Source organism: Oncorhynchus kisutch, linkage group LG25 (genome assembly GCF_002021735.2).
Source record: "Oncorhynchus kisutch isolate 150728-3 linkage group LG25, Okis_V2, whole genome shotgun sequence".
NCBI lineage: Eukaryota > Metazoa > Chordata > Actinopteri > Salmoniformes > Salmonidae > Oncorhynchus > Oncorhynchus kisutch.
Genome location: NC_034198.2, coordinates 21,467,953 through 21,484,848, shown reverse-complemented (window position 1 = coordinate 21,484,848; position 16,896 = coordinate 21,467,953). Strand labels below are relative to the sequence as shown.

At 43.2% G+C, this 16,896-nt stretch overlaps 1 protein-coding gene across 12 annotated transcripts in view; it reads right to left on the bottom strand.

Moving 5' to 3' along the window:
• arhgap17a (Rho GTPase activating protein 17a) overlaps window positions 1-16,896 on the bottom strand; it is a 46,117-nt gene that overhangs the window by 2,483 nt on the left and 26,738 nt on the right. For 3 of the 12 annotated variants that reach the window (XM_031804731.1, XM_031804734.1, XM_031804738.1), the window contains 16 exons: window positions 15,446-15,557; window positions 15,195-15,271; window positions 14,799-14,916; window positions 13,426-13,494; window positions 13,190-13,271; window positions 8,758-8,885; window positions 7,453-7,564; window positions 7,259-7,340; window positions 7,027-7,107; window positions 6,785-6,898; window positions 6,602-6,693; window positions 6,251-6,392; window positions 2,799-3,065; window positions 1,904-2,076; window positions 806-1,357; window positions 560-589 (listed from right to left, as the gene is read on the bottom strand). In XM_031804731.1, the coding sequence (XP_031660591.1) occupies window positions 560-589; window positions 806-1,357; window positions 1,904-2,076; window positions 2,799-3,065; window positions 6,251-6,392; window positions 6,602-6,693; window positions 6,785-6,898; window positions 7,027-7,107; window positions 7,259-7,340; window positions 7,453-7,564; window positions 8,758-8,885; window positions 13,190-13,271; window positions 13,426-13,494; window positions 14,799-14,916; window positions 15,195-15,271; window positions 15,446-15,557 (2,231 nt within the window). Of the gene's footprint in view, window positions 1-559; window positions 604-805; window positions 1,358-1,903; window positions 2,077-2,798; window positions 3,066-6,250; window positions 6,393-6,601; window positions 6,694-6,784; window positions 6,899-7,026; window positions 7,108-7,258; window positions 7,341-7,452; window positions 7,565-8,757; window positions 8,886-13,189; window positions 13,272-13,425; window positions 13,495-14,798; window positions 14,917-15,194; window positions 15,272-15,445; window positions 15,558-16,896 lie in introns of all 12 variants that reach the window. The other 9 variants (XM_031804733.1, XM_031804735.1, XM_031804740.1 and 6 more) reach the window with 7 other exon arrangements.

Here is a 16,896-nt window from a genome sequence, read left to right as displayed (position 1 = left end):
GCGGTTGGGTTGCCAAACTAAAACACACCTAAGTCAAGTTAGGCATGCAGTGTGTTTAGCCTAATGTGAATATGTATGAAAGGCTATGATCATGCTCAATATTAGGATGTACAATAGTATAGGCCAAGACAAGGAGCAGGCCATTATAGGGAAGTCTTCCAATAAAGATGACAACAATGTCTTAACAAAAAAATATATTTCCAGAAGGCAAACAAATGCAATTTAAGGCTTTGCAAAAGACATCCTGACACAATCTATCAAATTCAAAAAGTTTATATTCTGCCAATTCCATGAATCAAATTCTTTGTTTTTTTAGTTTCCGGTATTCTTTCATCATCATTTACAGACCAACCATTAGAGATGTCCTTTGCAAATTCCACATCAAAATGTTACTGATATTTAAATGATTTAATAATGAAGGTTGAAAGTCATGATGATTCACAACCAATGGGAACAATTGTAAAAGCAGGCACAGGTGGCATGTTTCTAAAAGTATGATGTGGTAATGGAGTAATGCCAAAACGGATGGAGTGCAGGAGCTGCAAAATGCAAGTATCACCTGACAAACCTTTCATAAATGCTCCTGAACCTGTGGACACAGGACTTTTAGATAAAACATTGTCAATATACTGTCAACACTAGAGGAGGTACTGAATACTGAACCAATACTATAAACTGAAAGAAGGGATTGTTGTGATATGTCTGTTCTGTCTGTTTATAGACTGTTGTGAATATATTTATGTGGCGTGTTGCCAAATGAAATCTCCCTTCATGGGACAATAACACGTCACTTGACTGGACTCACCCATGATTTTGTAGGCTGTGCTGCAGATCCCGTTGGTATCGTTTCCCTGTGTGGGGGGCTGAGGGGGCGGAGGGATGTTGGGCCTGTTTCTGGGTTTGGGGACGGGGCGCGGCCGGGGGAGGGAGCCTGACTGGAAGGGAGAGGGGGGGCCAGGATGGGCACCGGGTATGTCCAGGAGGGTGGTGGAGGGTGGAGGGGTGTCAGGCGGGGTGGGGGTGTCTGGAGGAGACTGGTCCGCCCCCGGGTAGTCTCCTGCGGGCTGGCTGAGGACCCTAGGGTGGAGCGGGGGACTGACCTGTGAGGGTGTGGGGGGCTGTGGGGGCGGGTGGTTGGGGGCCTGGATGGGGGGCTGGTTGCTGGATTGGCGGCGGGGGGTGGTCGAGGGCTGGGAGATGGGGGAGGTAGGGGAGTGGCTTGAGGAGGAGAGGGGTCTGGGAGAGGGGCTGAGGGACTGGCCCTGGCCTGAGAAGGGGTGGTGGTTGGTAGGGTTACTGGACTGGCCTGAAGGGGGATTGAGCGGCTTGGGAGGGGCAGGGGCCGGCTTCTTTGTACCTGGATAGTGGAGAGGGGTGGACTTCAGAAAGGATCTCATGTCTACATATACTTTATTTTAGGCTACTTGAAATTGTAGGTCTACGTCTAACAGGGGAGCTACACTGGGGAGTCACAAAAACAGTGGGTTTTCAGCTGCTACACTGGACTGGTTAACTATAGCCAGGCTGAGCAGAGCCCAAGCCACTTTCTGTAGTGTTCTCTGGCATGAGGCGTGCGTTCAATTCCTAAAAATAGAACCAGAGCGCCATTTTACACTATGCAGCACAGGCTCTTAAAGATCTGCATTGCTTACACAGGTTTCATTCAAATGAATAGGAGTGTCTCTGCAACAGTTACACATCCAGTGTAGCATGCTTGTAAATCTATGTCAAATGTAACAATATAACTGCTAGTGGAAATTACCTTGTAATAAGAGGCTTACTAATGAAAAAGAAAATAGGTTCTTGATAAAAATGTCCTCATGATACCATTATGCATATAGCTCCAAATAAATGTCAAACAACCTAATAAAAATAAGCTGAATTGCTTTAAGGAGTGTCTCACCTCTGCGCATCATGTGTGGACTGGGCCCCATGGATCCAGCCCCAGGGCCTCCCACTCCCAGCTGTCCCCCAGCTCCCCCTCCTCCGGCTGAGCTGGCTGTGCCCGGGTGGCCCCCACCTGAACCGTTCCTCTGGTGGAGGGTCGGGGTGGAACTGGGTTCACGCTTTGGGTTGCTTAACAGACAGACAGAGGTCCTAATTTTAAGTACAAGACTCAGAATTTAGCGTAGTGCTATGAAAATGTCCATCAAATTGAAGGCCTGTTCTGTGAGCTTTTTGTCCTTAACTGCACTGGGCGGTGTCTTCGGTTTACCTTCTATATTCTGTCCAATGGATCAATAGAACAGTCAAAATGAGATTGAATGGAAACCTTTCATAAACGGATTCAAACTCATCCTTCAAAAACTACATAAGCTCAATGAGAAACGGAAATGGACCTAATGGTCAAACAACATTTCTGCTGATTCATGTGTTCTAGCCTGAGAGCAGAGGCGTGGGGAGGGCCCTCTGAGGACGGCTGGCTCACACCAACCATTGTTGTAGAGCCAGTGGTCTGAACTGAGATGTACCCACAGTGTTATTATAATGATTACTTGTTAATTGTTTGAGGAAAATGCAGTTAGACAGCGAGAGGAAAAACTCTAGGAAAATAATGTGAGAAACCCATGCGGTCACTTCAACATTTTCTATGCTCTGCAGTCATTTTCCATTCAAAAATGATTCAAATGACCATAAAACATTTATATTTTGTAGAAGAGCAGTGACATCACCATAAACAGTGCACACATACTTATCAGCAAATTATCATCAAAAGGTTGCAGGCAAAAGGGTATTTCCTTCCCATGCAGTGGAGTGGCATGCGTGTCTGTGCTCCCCAGTGCACCACACACCCTTACCTGAGTTCCTCAGCGGTAGTAGCGAGAAGCTGCTGCGCTGCCACCAGGGCAGCCATACTCAGTGCCAGGCTAGGCTGGCAGCCCTCCAACGCCATGCCCCCCGGTGGGGCCTGGAGCTCAGCCACGCACCCTGTGAACTGCCCAGGCCCTGGGGCCTCTACCGGGGGTAAGGGGGGCTGGAAGGCGGGTGAAGCATGCTGCTTTCTACCTAAGGTGTTGCTGCCTCTACGGGGGACGGTGTTATGGTCCGACAGTTTGTTAGCAAAACTACAGAGAGGAGAGAGGACAGACAGACGGCAGAGCCACGTTGAGAAAGAAACCCGGGCGACAGGACAGAATCACCAAGTCCCAGAGTAGAGAGAGAGCGTGAGAGAGTGGAGAGAAAGAGGGCGAGAGAGATACTCCACACCAAATAGTCAAAAGGGATGTTATGTAGATTTGTATTCTAAAGTCACAAAGATAAACTAGAAGCAACTAGAAGCCTATAGCACTTAAGACATCCAAAAATACACTTCAAAAAGACCCCCATGTAAGTATGATCATCAGAGCTACCAATCAAACCAAACATTCAAAGTGTAAATTAATATATTATTGGTTGAGTTATACAAGTGAAAATCCTTTAGATTTAAATAGCATATCCTCAGCTCAGAGCACTGGCAGGTATAGGATCCGTCTTTGACCTTTCACCCCATGGCAGTTCAAAGTAGAGGGATGGAGCTAGTTAATTGACCATTAATTAACACATTTAGCATCTCCTGGCTTCCACACACAGCCTACAAGCCACTGATGCAGACCTGTGGAACATCTACATTTTAAAAAGTCTTAATAAATCCATGTAATATAGTCTAAACTTCACAATAAATCCATTATTTATTTTAGACCGGTCTAAAGAAACATGATATGAACAAAATGTAGTCTATTTCAGTACAAGAGAATAGCATACTCGGAGTTGTCCTTATGTTAGGTCCTGATCTGGCATTATTTTATAGTGTGAAGAATACAATGGAATAAAATATAAATGATAGTTTCTCCAAACGATCTGAGGGAGTGCGTTGAGCAGTTAAAGAAACAGGTACTCCAATATGCTTAATTTAGAGTTATTCATCTAACTTTTGTTGTGACACAAACGTTGGGCTATACGTTTAACTATGCCACTTTGTTTACATACTCATCTCATATGTTATACTGTACTCGATATCATCTACTGTATCTTGCCTATGCTGCTTTGTACCATCACTCATTCATATATCCTTATGTACATATTCCTTATCCCCTTACACTGTGTATAAGACAGTAGTTTTTTTGGAATTGTTAGTTAGATTACTTGTTCGTTATTACTGCATTGTCGGAACTAGAAGCACAAGCATTTCGCTACACTCGCATTAACATCTGCTAACCATGTGTATGTGACAAATAAAATTAGATTTGATTTGATTTATACATTCTAAGGCTGCATGACGTTTATACATTCCAAGGCTGCATGACGCGACTAATGATGATTTGAAAAGTTGCATGAAAGGCATGAGCTCTGCTGTGTTTTTTGCGCAGGTTGTATACACTTCATCAGTCTCTCATTCCCAATTTGACAAGCACTTGATAATGCCTCGAATTGTCCGGCAGCATCCCCTTTGTGTGGTCGTAATGCCCCCTAAAAATATCCATGCCTTGTGGCCAGTGGCAGTTGTGCCCTTGGGCTGAATATAACAATTATAATTCACTTTCCCCTGCGTGCTGTTTACTCCAAATCACCTCTCACTCACACGGCTCTCCGTCACGTGATCGGCTCTTTCTCACAGGCTACAAGTGAAGACGGACATCGGGGACGCAACTGCGGGCATCCTATCCAATTCAGAGGCGCATATTGAAGATATTGGAAGAGGAAGAACTGCTAACAAGATGAGTAGGCCTAACAAACAGAAAAAGCACTAACCTACATCAATCTACTATCCCCCATAGTACAAAAGTTGACCTATTCTGTGAGAGAAATAAATATTCCAAACAGTCTGGGACAGTTGTGGGATGCGATAGATCCCTAATTAATACAACCACTAGCAATCAAAAAAAAGATAACCAATGAGGCTGATGCAACAGATCAGAACGTTTAGCTTAAAATATTGATAGATACGGCTATTTCATCACATAAGTGCAGCAATGCTCACACGGCAGGAGGTTATAAGTGTGAATGTTCCATTAGCAGGAAAACACCATTATCAAAAGTGACCAGAAATGGGATTATGCATGTAATGCTTTTATTATAAAAAAAAGGTGCATTTATGGTGAAAATGAACTTACCCAACTTGAAACTCACGTGCTGCATATGTATATGTGCCAGTTAGGCTCTACAATCCTTATAAAGCGGATAATGTGCTTAAATTTAAAAGAAGTTATTTGGCCACTGTAGTTGTGATAGAAACCTTACCAAAACATATAGGCCTATGGGACCTACATGAGGTGTGCGACTATGATATGAAGGTATACATTGTTTCTTGACTGCGCTGGGCATCATTCACAAGTGATAGTGTGATGGGTGACAATATTAGCCTATTATTGATTTCATCTTGTCTTTACAAAGAGTAAATAATAAATGTGTGAAATTTGTTTTGATTTACAATGGACAACTATCATGCACCTGTCTTGAAACGGGCAGCGGGGGAAAATACATGTCAGCTATGCACTTAAAAAGCAAATGGAGGATGCTTTTCCTGTGGTAAATTTTCATGCCAGCCATATAGGCTATACTCATTTTGTAAATATAAGCAATGTGCTTAATATTAGGAAAGTTGATAAATAAATATAGTAGCCTATAGAAAGCTGATGGAGGATGCTTTTCCTGTGGTAAATTTTCATGCCAGCCATGTTGTAAAGAGAAACAATGTGTTTAACATTAGGAAAGTTGAGAAATAAATATAGTAGCCTATAGAAAGCTGATGGGTTCCTCCTCTTTTAAGAGGCCATCACTCTGTTTTCTCAAGCAATTGTATGGCCTATTGAAATGTTGCGCAACATGAGCTCTCATGAAGTGTTTGATTAGATTTTCAAAGACATTTGTATTGATGTCAGAGTGATTAGAGAGACAATAGAGTGCTGAGTACCAGGCAGTTAGCCAGTTTTGTAGACTACTAATGACCTTTTTTTTTTTTTTTTTACTTTATTTAACTAGGCAAGTCAGTTAAGAACAAATTCTTATTTTCAATGACGGCCTAGGAACAGTGGCAGAACGACAGATTTGTACCTTGTCAGCTCGGAGATTTGAACTTGCAACCTTCCGGTTACTAGTCCAACGCTCTAACCACTAGGCTACCCTGCCGCCCCATCAGCATCATCAGAGCTCGGAGAAGCCTAACTACCGTGACTAAACGGTCACGTTGAATTTGACTGCCTTCATGACTCGTGACTGCCGGTGTGGCGGTAATACAGTCACCGTAACAGCCCTAGCTACTGTTGGTGGTTACCTGTCCTTGCGAGGGTTATCGTTCTCTGGCCCCACCATGCTACCAGGCCTCTTCCTCTCGATGGTGGAACAGTCGTACTCCATCGAGTGGTTGGAAGGAGGGGTGGGCATGGCGAACATCCCCGATACATTAAACTCCACATCTATGCAAAGGCGGAGAACAGGCAAGTAGAATTCCTTTAGGCACCATTTAAAAACAAACAGATCTATCTTTTTGAGTAGCCTGGGAATCAGATGTATACCACTGAAAGAGTAATCTGATGACATTCCCGTTTCCATTGTTCATGATCCTGTACACAGGAGACTAAGTACCTCCCTCCTGAGGACCCGGTCAAAGGTCACATATACATACCCTCAGGGAAGAACCAGTCAGCGTGCTGTATGATAGGTTCTATGATGGTCACCACGTGAACAGAGGTAGCAGCAGCCATCTCAGCTAGAGTCCTGCAGGCATACAGAGGACAGCAGACATGTTATAAACAAACACTAACAAACATTTGTTTTTTAGTTTGAAAAGTAACTCCCCCTTTCTCACCCCTCTGTTTTGGCCCACAGCATGTTTGGTCCCAGTACAATGGCGATGTTGCTAGGGGTCATCTTGTTGACCTCACTGTCCTGAGCCAGCTTGGACAGGAACTTCACCAGATACCTACGACACAGAGACAGGCACAGGTAAGGCAAAACATTAGATGTTAAGAAACAGGGTAACATATCTTCATAATACACACATCTTTGTTGTGAAGCAAAGTTGTGTGAACCAGTCCATCTGTTACCCACCTTAGGTTGGCTTTGTTGTTCTTCGGTAGTTGATCACACACAACCCATAGGGCCTGCAGACGCTTGTCTGGCTCTGAAACGCTGGGCAGAGAGACAGAGGGACAATCACGGACCCGTTTCATGGTTGCTATAATTTCACTCCTTTTTACATTTGATTTCTCATACTTTTATTACTGCTCTACTTGGTTACACTTCCTTTCACAGCTATACGAGACGGTGTGTGGTGGCTTACTTAGACGCCTGAATCCACTCGTCGTAAAGCTGGAAGCTCATCAGAGGTTCTGGCAGTTCTCTCAGGTAAGACTTCAGGGCTCCTGGAATGAAAGGACAGTTACGTGAGGAATGGTCTGACAGTCATTTCAGTTATATTACTTGAAAACTCTTGCCGAAACATGTATAAAACGTGAGTAGGGCTTAGCACCGTACCAGCGACAGCGTGAGGGTCTGAGTAGAACTCCTCCAGCTGTGAGGTGGAACAGTCCAGAGCAGCCTTGAGCTTCTTTAGTTTAGAGGCCCCTGCTGCGATCCTAAACAGGCCCTGATACAACAACACAGACACGATTGATGCGATACAGACACACAATCCGCAAACAATGCTTAAAATGATACATTTCCTTTTGTCATAGAAGGGTCCAGACACTTTTTTGGTAATTTCACTTGATTAAAATAAATCAATCAATCAAACTATTATCCTCGTTGTGCAGTACGGGGGCTCTGAAAGAACAAAAACACCCAAATACGTCCTTTTAGAAACAGAAACACTTTCAGTATAGTGATGCAGGTCTTTAGATGTTGTACACGTGAAATTGTGTCATTTCCAACTTTATTCGCAATGTTCCATTCCATTTTGTACGACTCGGGCAGTTTCCCCTATACAGCTGTTCCATTGTGTAGCCTGCTGCTAGACTGGACGGAGAGGTATTGTTCAAGTCGCCAAAACATAATGTAATATAACGTTGCGGATACATTTCAGAATTACACAATTTCACGTGTACAACTAAACACTATACCCTATTGTTCATGTATTTTTCCCGAGCCCCCATACTGACAGAGGATGAGGAAGTGAAATCGCTGGTTGGGTAAATAAAATAAAAATGAGTGAAATCGCAAAAACATAACATTAACTCGAAAATAGAGATTTGGTTGTAAAAGAGCTAAATTCTCCTTTAATCACTACACAGACACCCAACCCTGTATTCATTCATTCACACACACCTCCACTCTCTCTCTCCCAAACAAACAGTCCCTCTCTTCTCACCACACTGACTGTGTTGTGTTCACCCATAGAATGAACGGGAAGACAAACAATGTATTGAGAACTAAAGACTGGGAGGAATAAACACAGCTGATTTATTATGACCAACAAGATACTTTGTTGTATTCTGAAACCGTGCAAACGCAAACATAGCATCCTAATAAATCGCAATTACAGAATAATTGCTGACATTTCTAGTCAAAAGAACTTCGAACATTGCAACCGATTTCAATGTTTTTGTCCCGTCTCTCCTCATGTTCATTTTTGTAAACATTTCAAATTGATGGGTTCAATTATGTTTAGGACCAGTTTAAGTGCATTTTGTGTTTCGTATTTTGGTCCACTTTCGACAAAAATGTTCAATCCATTTCCTCCATCCTATTATTCCACCCATCCATAATTACATTTCAGTCCTCATCTTACTATGATCCCCTCACCCCCCCCCCTCCAGCCAATGCTTCCCTCCATCTCCCTACCTCCTCCTTCATGCCAGTCTCCAGCAGCATCATGACGCAGGCCTCTAAGGGCAGAGCGATCTCTCTGCTACTCCTCTTCAGATGCTCCTCCAGCCCCGTCCCAAACGCTGGCTTCTCCGTCCACGAGTCTGAAGGGAGAGCGGGAGCGTGGTAGAGAGAGAATGGTAGAACTAAGCATGGTGGTAACAACACTACAGTTGTTACGGGTCTGCAGAGAGAGGGGTAGGTAGTCACCCCAGGAAGAGCAGTGTGTGGATGAGAGGTTAGGAGGCCTGGGAATGGTAGAACTAAGCATGGTGGTAACAACACTACAGTTGTTACGGGTCTGCAGCGAGAGGGGTAGGTAGTCACCCCAGGAAGAGCAGTGTGTTGATGAGAGGTTAGGAGGCCTGGGAATGGTAGAACTAAGCATGGTGGTAACAACACTACAGTTGTTACGGGTCTGCAGCGAGAGGGGTAGGTAGTCACCCCAGTCTGAAGGGAGAGCGAGAGCGTGGTAGAGAGAGAATGGTACAACTAAGCATGGTGGTAACAACACTACAGTTGTTACGGGTCTGCAGAGAGAGGGGTAGGTAGTCACCCCAGTCTGAAGGGAGAGCGAGAGCGTGGTAGAGAGAGAATGGTACAACTAAGCATGGTGGTAACAACACTACAGTTGTTACGGGTCTGCAGAGAGAGAGGGCGGTAGGTAGTCACCCCAGGAAGAGCAGTGTGTGGATGAGAGGTTAGGAGGCCTGGGAATGGTAGATTTCTAGGTCAACAATGTCCCCTCTGGTCAACCATCAGTCACTCCCTCCTCTAATAAAGCCAGCTGTAACGAATAACCATGTTCTCCATCCATGGTATGTGTTCACACTCTGTGGAAAGGAAAGCCCAGGTAGGTCTGACGTGAGCTGTAAATAGTGTTGGACTTTGAGTCATCATAACCTACATGCTGAGAGCAAGGCTGTCTGATTTAGACCAAATGTGTTCGGTTTACTAGATAAAAACAAGCCAACAGGACACAGCTTCACAACCACAGAGAGGGAGAAGAGGGAGTGAGGATGCCCATACCAAAAAGAGAGTGGAGGCACCAACATAAAATGTCTTCCCTGTAATCATTTTCAGTCCTACAGAAACAATTCTCTATATTTGACAGAGCCTGCCAGTTGCATTCAGCCATCATTGAGAATAATAAGCAATTACTTTGACTGAGAGATGGTTGATGTGGCATTTTAATATACGTATAAGTGATTGAAATGGTCTAACAAATAACCAAGATGCTAACAGCTGTTAGACAAGCCGTCAGGGGGAAATAAAAGAGACATTAAAGGATAGATATAATGTTCAAAATGGGTGTATGGTTTTTGGGCATCTCTAAACCATGTTCTATCGATTCTGGGGGTCATTCCGTTTTCATGTGTATCTGAGCTCTTGCCGTTCACGCAGGCAGAAATATAGCCAGTATGGCGTAGCATTTGTTTTATTTTTTATTAAATCAGGGAAGACCAATTGAGACCAGGACCTCATTTTCAATGGTGTCCTGAGACCATAAAGTAAAACGCAAAAAAATATATAAGACACAATAAAAAAGGCCATTAGAACATCAGCCATCATAAACAAGTCATTCAAATCAATCAGAACAACTGCACACCTCGTTGAACTCATTTATCGTCAAGGTTATAAACTGCCTTAGTGGAACCAGGGAATCCAAATGTCATTCTTTTTGTAACTGATTCCAAACATTTGGAGCGTGGAAACTGAAAGCGGATTCACCTAATTCCGTGGAGACCCGAGGAATCTGAAGAGTTAACCTTTGAACGGCTTTGGCATGTCATTCTTTAATACGTTCCATTCATTTTAAATCGCAAAAATGTATATCACACATGTCAAATTTCAATACTGGCCAATGTCAAAACCCGGGATGTTGTTATCTCTTGAATGAGCCATTGATCATATTTTTTGCTATATTCCTACCTCGAGAAATGTATAATTTAACAGAGGGTCCACCACATTTCTGCTATTTTTCTGCTTCTTCAGTCCAGGGTGCACAGGCATGCTGCTGGTGCGGACCACTCCGCTCGGCGAAGCACACGATCTGTGGTTGAACATGGTGAGATTGTAGACCCCTAAATTGATAGTGCAGTTTGTTTAAGCGATTTTACAGACAACTAGCTACTTCATATGCTGATATTGACTTCAATATTATTGTGTGTAGCTACATTTGCTAGCTAGCCAGCCAGCCCATAGAGAGAGCATTGTACTGTGGGTTTTGTAGTCGACTTGACCTGCAAAAGACATCAACATTTCACGTTGCTACCAACCATATTATAACAAAATGTTCTCGCGTAGTGTTATTTTTAACACTGCAAATTATAAAGAATTGGTGCTTTTGGGTGGATGTTTCCTTTTAAGACTTCAGCCTAATTTAACAATAACACCATAATATACTGGACAGAGTTCCTGTATCACGCCCAGTTAAACCTTTATGAGCCTGAAGTAGAAAAAAAGAGCCTGTGGCTAGAGGGGGTGGGTTGGAGAGAGAGAAAGTGTTTTTTGGAAGGATGTGAGGATTGGTCTGTACAGTGCATTCGGAAAGTATTCTGACCCCTTGACTTTTTACACATTTTGTTACATTACAGCCTTATTCTAAAAAAATAGTCGTTTTCTTCCCTCATCAATCTACACACAATACCCCATAATGACAAAGCGAAAACAGGTTAAGAAATATCTGCAAATGTAATAAAATAAAAAAACAGAAATATATTTTTTATGTAAGCAGACCCTTTGCTATGAGACTCAAAATTGAGCTCAGGTGCGTCCCGTTTCCATGGATTATCCTTGAGATGTTTCTACAACTTGATTGGAGTCCACCTGTGGTAAATTCAATTGATTGGACATGATTTAGAAAAGGCACACCTGTCTATATAAGGTCCCACAGTTGACAGTGCAAGGCAGAGCATGTCAGAGCAAAAACCAAGCCATGAGGTCGAAGGAACTGACCGTAGAGTGCCAAGACAGGATTGTGTCGATCTGGAGAAGGGTACCAAAACATTTCTGTAACATTGAAGGTCCCCAAGAACACAGTGGCCTCCTTCATTCTTCATTCTGGAAGAAGTTTGGAACCACCAAAACTCTTCCTAGAAATGGCCGCTCGGCCAAACTGAGCAATCGGGGGAGAAGGGCCTTCGTCAGGGACATGACCAAGAACCCGATGGTCACTGACAGAGCTCCAGAGTTCCTCTGTGGAGATGGGAGAACCTTCCAGAAGGACAATCATCTTTGCAGCACTCCACCAATCAGGCCTTTATGGTAGAGTCGCCAGACGGAAGCCACTCCTCAGTAAAAGGCACATGACAGGATTCTCAGACCATGAGAAACAATATTTTCTGGTCTGATGAAACCAAGATTAAACTCTTTGGCCTGAATGCCAAGCGTCACGTCTGGAGAAAACCTGGCACCATCCCTACAGTGAAGCATGGTGGTGGCAGCATCATGCTGTGGGGATGTTTTTCAGCAGCAGGGACTGGGAGACTAGTCATGATTGAGGGAAAGATGAATGGAGCAAAGTACAGAGAGATCCTTGATGAAAACCTGCTCAGGACCTCAGAGTGGGGTGAAGGTTCACCTTCCAACAGGACAACGACCCTAAGCACACAGCCAAGACAACACAGGAATGGCTTCAGGAGAAGTCTATGAATGTCATTGAGTGGACCAGCCAGAGCCCGGACTTGAACCCGATCGAACATCTCTGAAGAGACCTGAAAATAGCTGTGCAGCAATGCTCCCCATCCAACCTGAAAGAGCTTGAGAGGAATGGGAGAAACTTCCCAAATACAGGTGTGCCAAGCTTATAGCATCCTACCCAAGAAGACCCGAGGCTGTAATAGCTGCCAAAGGTGCTTCAACAAAAGTACTGAGTAAAAGGTGTGAATACTTGTGTAAATGTGATATTTCAGTTTTACATTTTTAATACAGCTGCAAAAATAAAAACGTTTTTTTTTGCTTTGTCATTATGGGGTATTGTCTGTAGATTGACGAGGGGGAAAAAAACAATGTAATCCATTTTAGAATAAGTCTAACGTAACAAAATGTGGAAAAAGTCAAGGGGTCTGAATACTTCCCAAATGCACTGTACAGACCAATGCTCACATCCTTCCAAAAAAATCTACACCTCTCCACCATACCCCCCTCTAGCCTCAGTTCTGAATACTTTTCTGAATGGACTGTATCTTGCTGCGAGCGGTTTTAGGGGGGGGGGGGGGGGGGGGAGTACAATGAAGTTGTCTCTAGACAAATTTGACGTAGTACTGCATTTCCTTCCATCATGGTTAAGGCTAGGATTGGAAGAGGATAACTTCTTGTTGTTGTTCAACCAGCACGGGGAGAGGAAGACTGTGTTGTACTGCACCTGGCTGTCGGAGGGTTTTGGGGGGTCAGGAGTGTAGTGTACCTTGCTGTGCTTGGATGGTTGGCAGGACACTCTCCAGCACAGTCAGAGATTTTCTATGATAATCAGCTTGGGCCTCTAAGAGCTGGGAACACAACAGAACATTGGAGGGGGGGGGGGGGGGGGGGGGAGAGGTAGAGGGAGAGTGTTAATCATCAACAATGAGGACTTAAAAATGAACTGCTCACCCAGTCAATCTACAGCTGTGAACATTCCCACACATGCACACAAACACCCACCATTACATAGTAGCGGGCATAGTCCCCTTCCTTTGAGAAGAAACTGTACATGTCTGCAGCCAGTTGGTCCTGAGAGAGAGGAGCAGACAAGAGATCATTACAACCAGATGACAGAGGAACCAGCTCTCAGAACTTACATTTCAAACTTAAAACACATCCATTTAATGATAAAACATCACATCAACAGTAATGTCCCTATGCCCGTTTTATTATTGACCTAGGTGGTGAGTGGCGAAGGGGTCTAAGGCACTGCATCTCAATGCAAGAGGCGTCACTACAGTCCCTGGTTCCAATCCAGCCATGATTGTGAGCCCCATCGGGCGGCGCACAATTGGCCCAGCGTCGTCCGGGTTTGGCCATCATTGTATATAAGAATTTGTTCTACACTGACTTGCCTATTCAAATAAAAGGTAAAATATATATATTTTTATCCACCTCTCTGGTCTCCATTATATCAACATCCAATCCATGCATTTCAGTTGGCAGCTCTGTTAGTGTTAGCGGTGGGTATGGCCATTGGGCCTTCCACCATCAATCAAATCTGTCTGCTGTTAACAGGGCCTGGGTAGAGCTGTAGGGTTCGTAGGGCTAAACAGGCTTGGAGAATAGAGGAAGGAAAACACACAGGCATGTAGTTTCCTGGACAGATGAACTGACACACACCACTCCATACAAACGCAATACACTGAGTCAGCAACATACACAGAGGGGCCACATGTGCACACAAACAGCTGACTGGGCATTCTTCCTAAAGCAAACAGCCACAACGTCACTGAGGTTGGAATGTCCACTTCTGCTCTCATGTACAGTACCAGTCAAAAGTTTGGACACATCTACTCATTCCAGGGTTTTTCTTTATTTTTCTTTATTCTTTAGTTTTTCTGTCAAATCAATAGTTGGGGCACAGCTACTCATTCAAGGGTTTTTATTTGACAATTTTCTACATTGTAGAATAATAGTGAAGACATCAAAACTATGAAAAACACACATATGGAATCATTTAGTAACCAAAAAAAGTGTTCAACAAAATAAAATACAATGTATTTTTGAAATTCTTCAAAGTAGCCACCCTTTGAGTGTACAAAGCTGTCATCAATAGGAAATATATTCTGACTTGTTCAACACTTTTTTTGGTCACCAGATGATTCCATAGGTGTTATTTCATAGATTTGATGTCTTCACTATTATTCTACAATGTAGAAAATTGTCAAATAAAAACCCTTGAATGAGTAGCTGTGCCCCAACTATTGATTTGACAGAAAAACTGTACCAATCATTCCATATTCCAACTTCCTCTTCTGCAAGCAGTTAACAGACTGAGGTCTGTGATTTATCCTAATTCATACAGCGGACTGGATGTCTGACACACTTACCTTGCAGAGTTCCATTTTGTTCATAGCTTCATCCACCTCTTCTTTCAGCAGGTCTGCCTTGGCCGTCAGTGCCTGCGTGTTTGTTCCTGAGATTATTGACTTGGTTGCCTGCAACCACCTGGAAGGGGTAGATCACACACACACCAGGTTAGAAACTTGTTACAAACTTCAGAAAACATGTCATAAGCACAATATAACATGAATAAAGGTCATACATGTAAATAAAGGCGATACAGGTGATACAGTTGAGGTCGGAAGTTTACATACACGTAGGTTGGAGTCCTTAACTGGGGAATTTTTACTAGGATTAAATGTCGGGAATTGTGAAAAACTGAGTTTAAATGTATTTGGCTAAGATGTATCTAAACTTCCCACTTCAACTGTACATAGGCTCACCTCGCTCTGGCAGAATCGTAGTCCAGCACTAGCCTGGCTAGCTGCTTCCTCTGTTTCAGGATGTTGGGAATGTCCACCTGAGAATATGGACAGATCACATTCATATTAAGAATGTATGGTATTTTTCCAAGTACATATTGACTCAATGATTCTTTGATGCTGTGTTGGAGTAAGAATTTACTTATATTTATTGGCTACTCTTGAGACCGGTTTGGATGAAATAAGGCACTAGCTAGATGTCTCCTTCTCACCTCTGCTAGCTGGTTGAGTGGGTCTAGGACATCCTTCTCTATCTGGACCTCATGCTGCAGCAGCTCTGACGCCAGCCTGTTCTCTGCCTCCCCACACACCTCCATCATCTTCCTGTCAGGAGGAGACCCATACACACAGGTCATTCAGACGCCACAGGAAGAGCCACCGGATCAGCAGTTAATTACTTTCCTTCAAATAATATAAATAAGGACTGATAACAGCAGAGAGGGCCATCTACATGTCGCATTCGTCACTAGTCTTCGTTGGCACCACCTTTCAAATTCATCATCCACACATACTGTACATCATGCACAAATGAGAGATTGACCTCCACCTAAAAGCAGACAGTATATCGGTTTCCATCCAATTGGTGACAGCGTTTCATTCTAAAAATCTGCATAAAAACAATATAGGCAATTTCCCACCATCGCATTTAACTCTACTGATGGTTTTCTCACCAAAATAAAATGGGTGTTATATAGAGAGCGTGCCCACTCTGGTATTGGCACGTGTGCTCTAGCCAACAGCTCACAGATACAGTGCGGGTATAGCCTACTAGATGATGAGATTATTAGGGACATAAATGCAAAATCATTTTTATTTGTCAAATGACAGCCAAGCATCGATGATCATGTAACCAGAATAAGACACTCAATATTTATTGGAAAGGCAAATCAAGCTCATCACCTTACACTTTCACCACCCTGTGAAGTACATCGTCATTTATTTAATCTGTAGCCTAACAAACTGCACGCTTTCCCAAGTTGTAGTGGGAGGACTAGAGGTCAACCGATTAATCGACATGGCCGATTAATTAGGCCCGATTTCAAGTTATAACAATCAGTAATCTGCATATTTGCACGGCAATTACATTGCAATCCATGTGGAGTCTGAGTGGCAGGCTGACCACCTGTTACGCAAGTGCAGCAAGGAAGCAAGGTAAGTTGCTAGCATTAAACTTATAAAAAACAATCAATCTTAACATAATCACTAGTTAAACTAGTAATATCGTCAACCATGTGTAGTTATCTAGCTTGTCCTGTGTTGCATATAATCAATATATGTATATATAATATATGTATAATATATATGCTGTGATTCGATGATAAATTAACAGGCGCGGTGCCTGTTAATTTATCATCGAATCACAGCCTACTTCGCCAAACAGGTGATGATTTAACAAAAGCGCATTTGCGAAAAAAGCACAATCGTTGCACCAATGTACCTAACCATAAACATCTATGCCTTTCTTAAAAATCCATACACAAGTATATTTTTTTGACCTGCATATTTAGTTAAGATAAATTCATGTTATCAGGCAATATTAACTAGGGAAATTGTGTCACTTCTCTTGCGTTCTGTGCAAGCAGAGTCAGGGTATATGCAGCAGTTTGGGCTGCCTGTGAACTGTGTGAAGACCATTTCTTCCTGACAAAGACTAATTAATTTG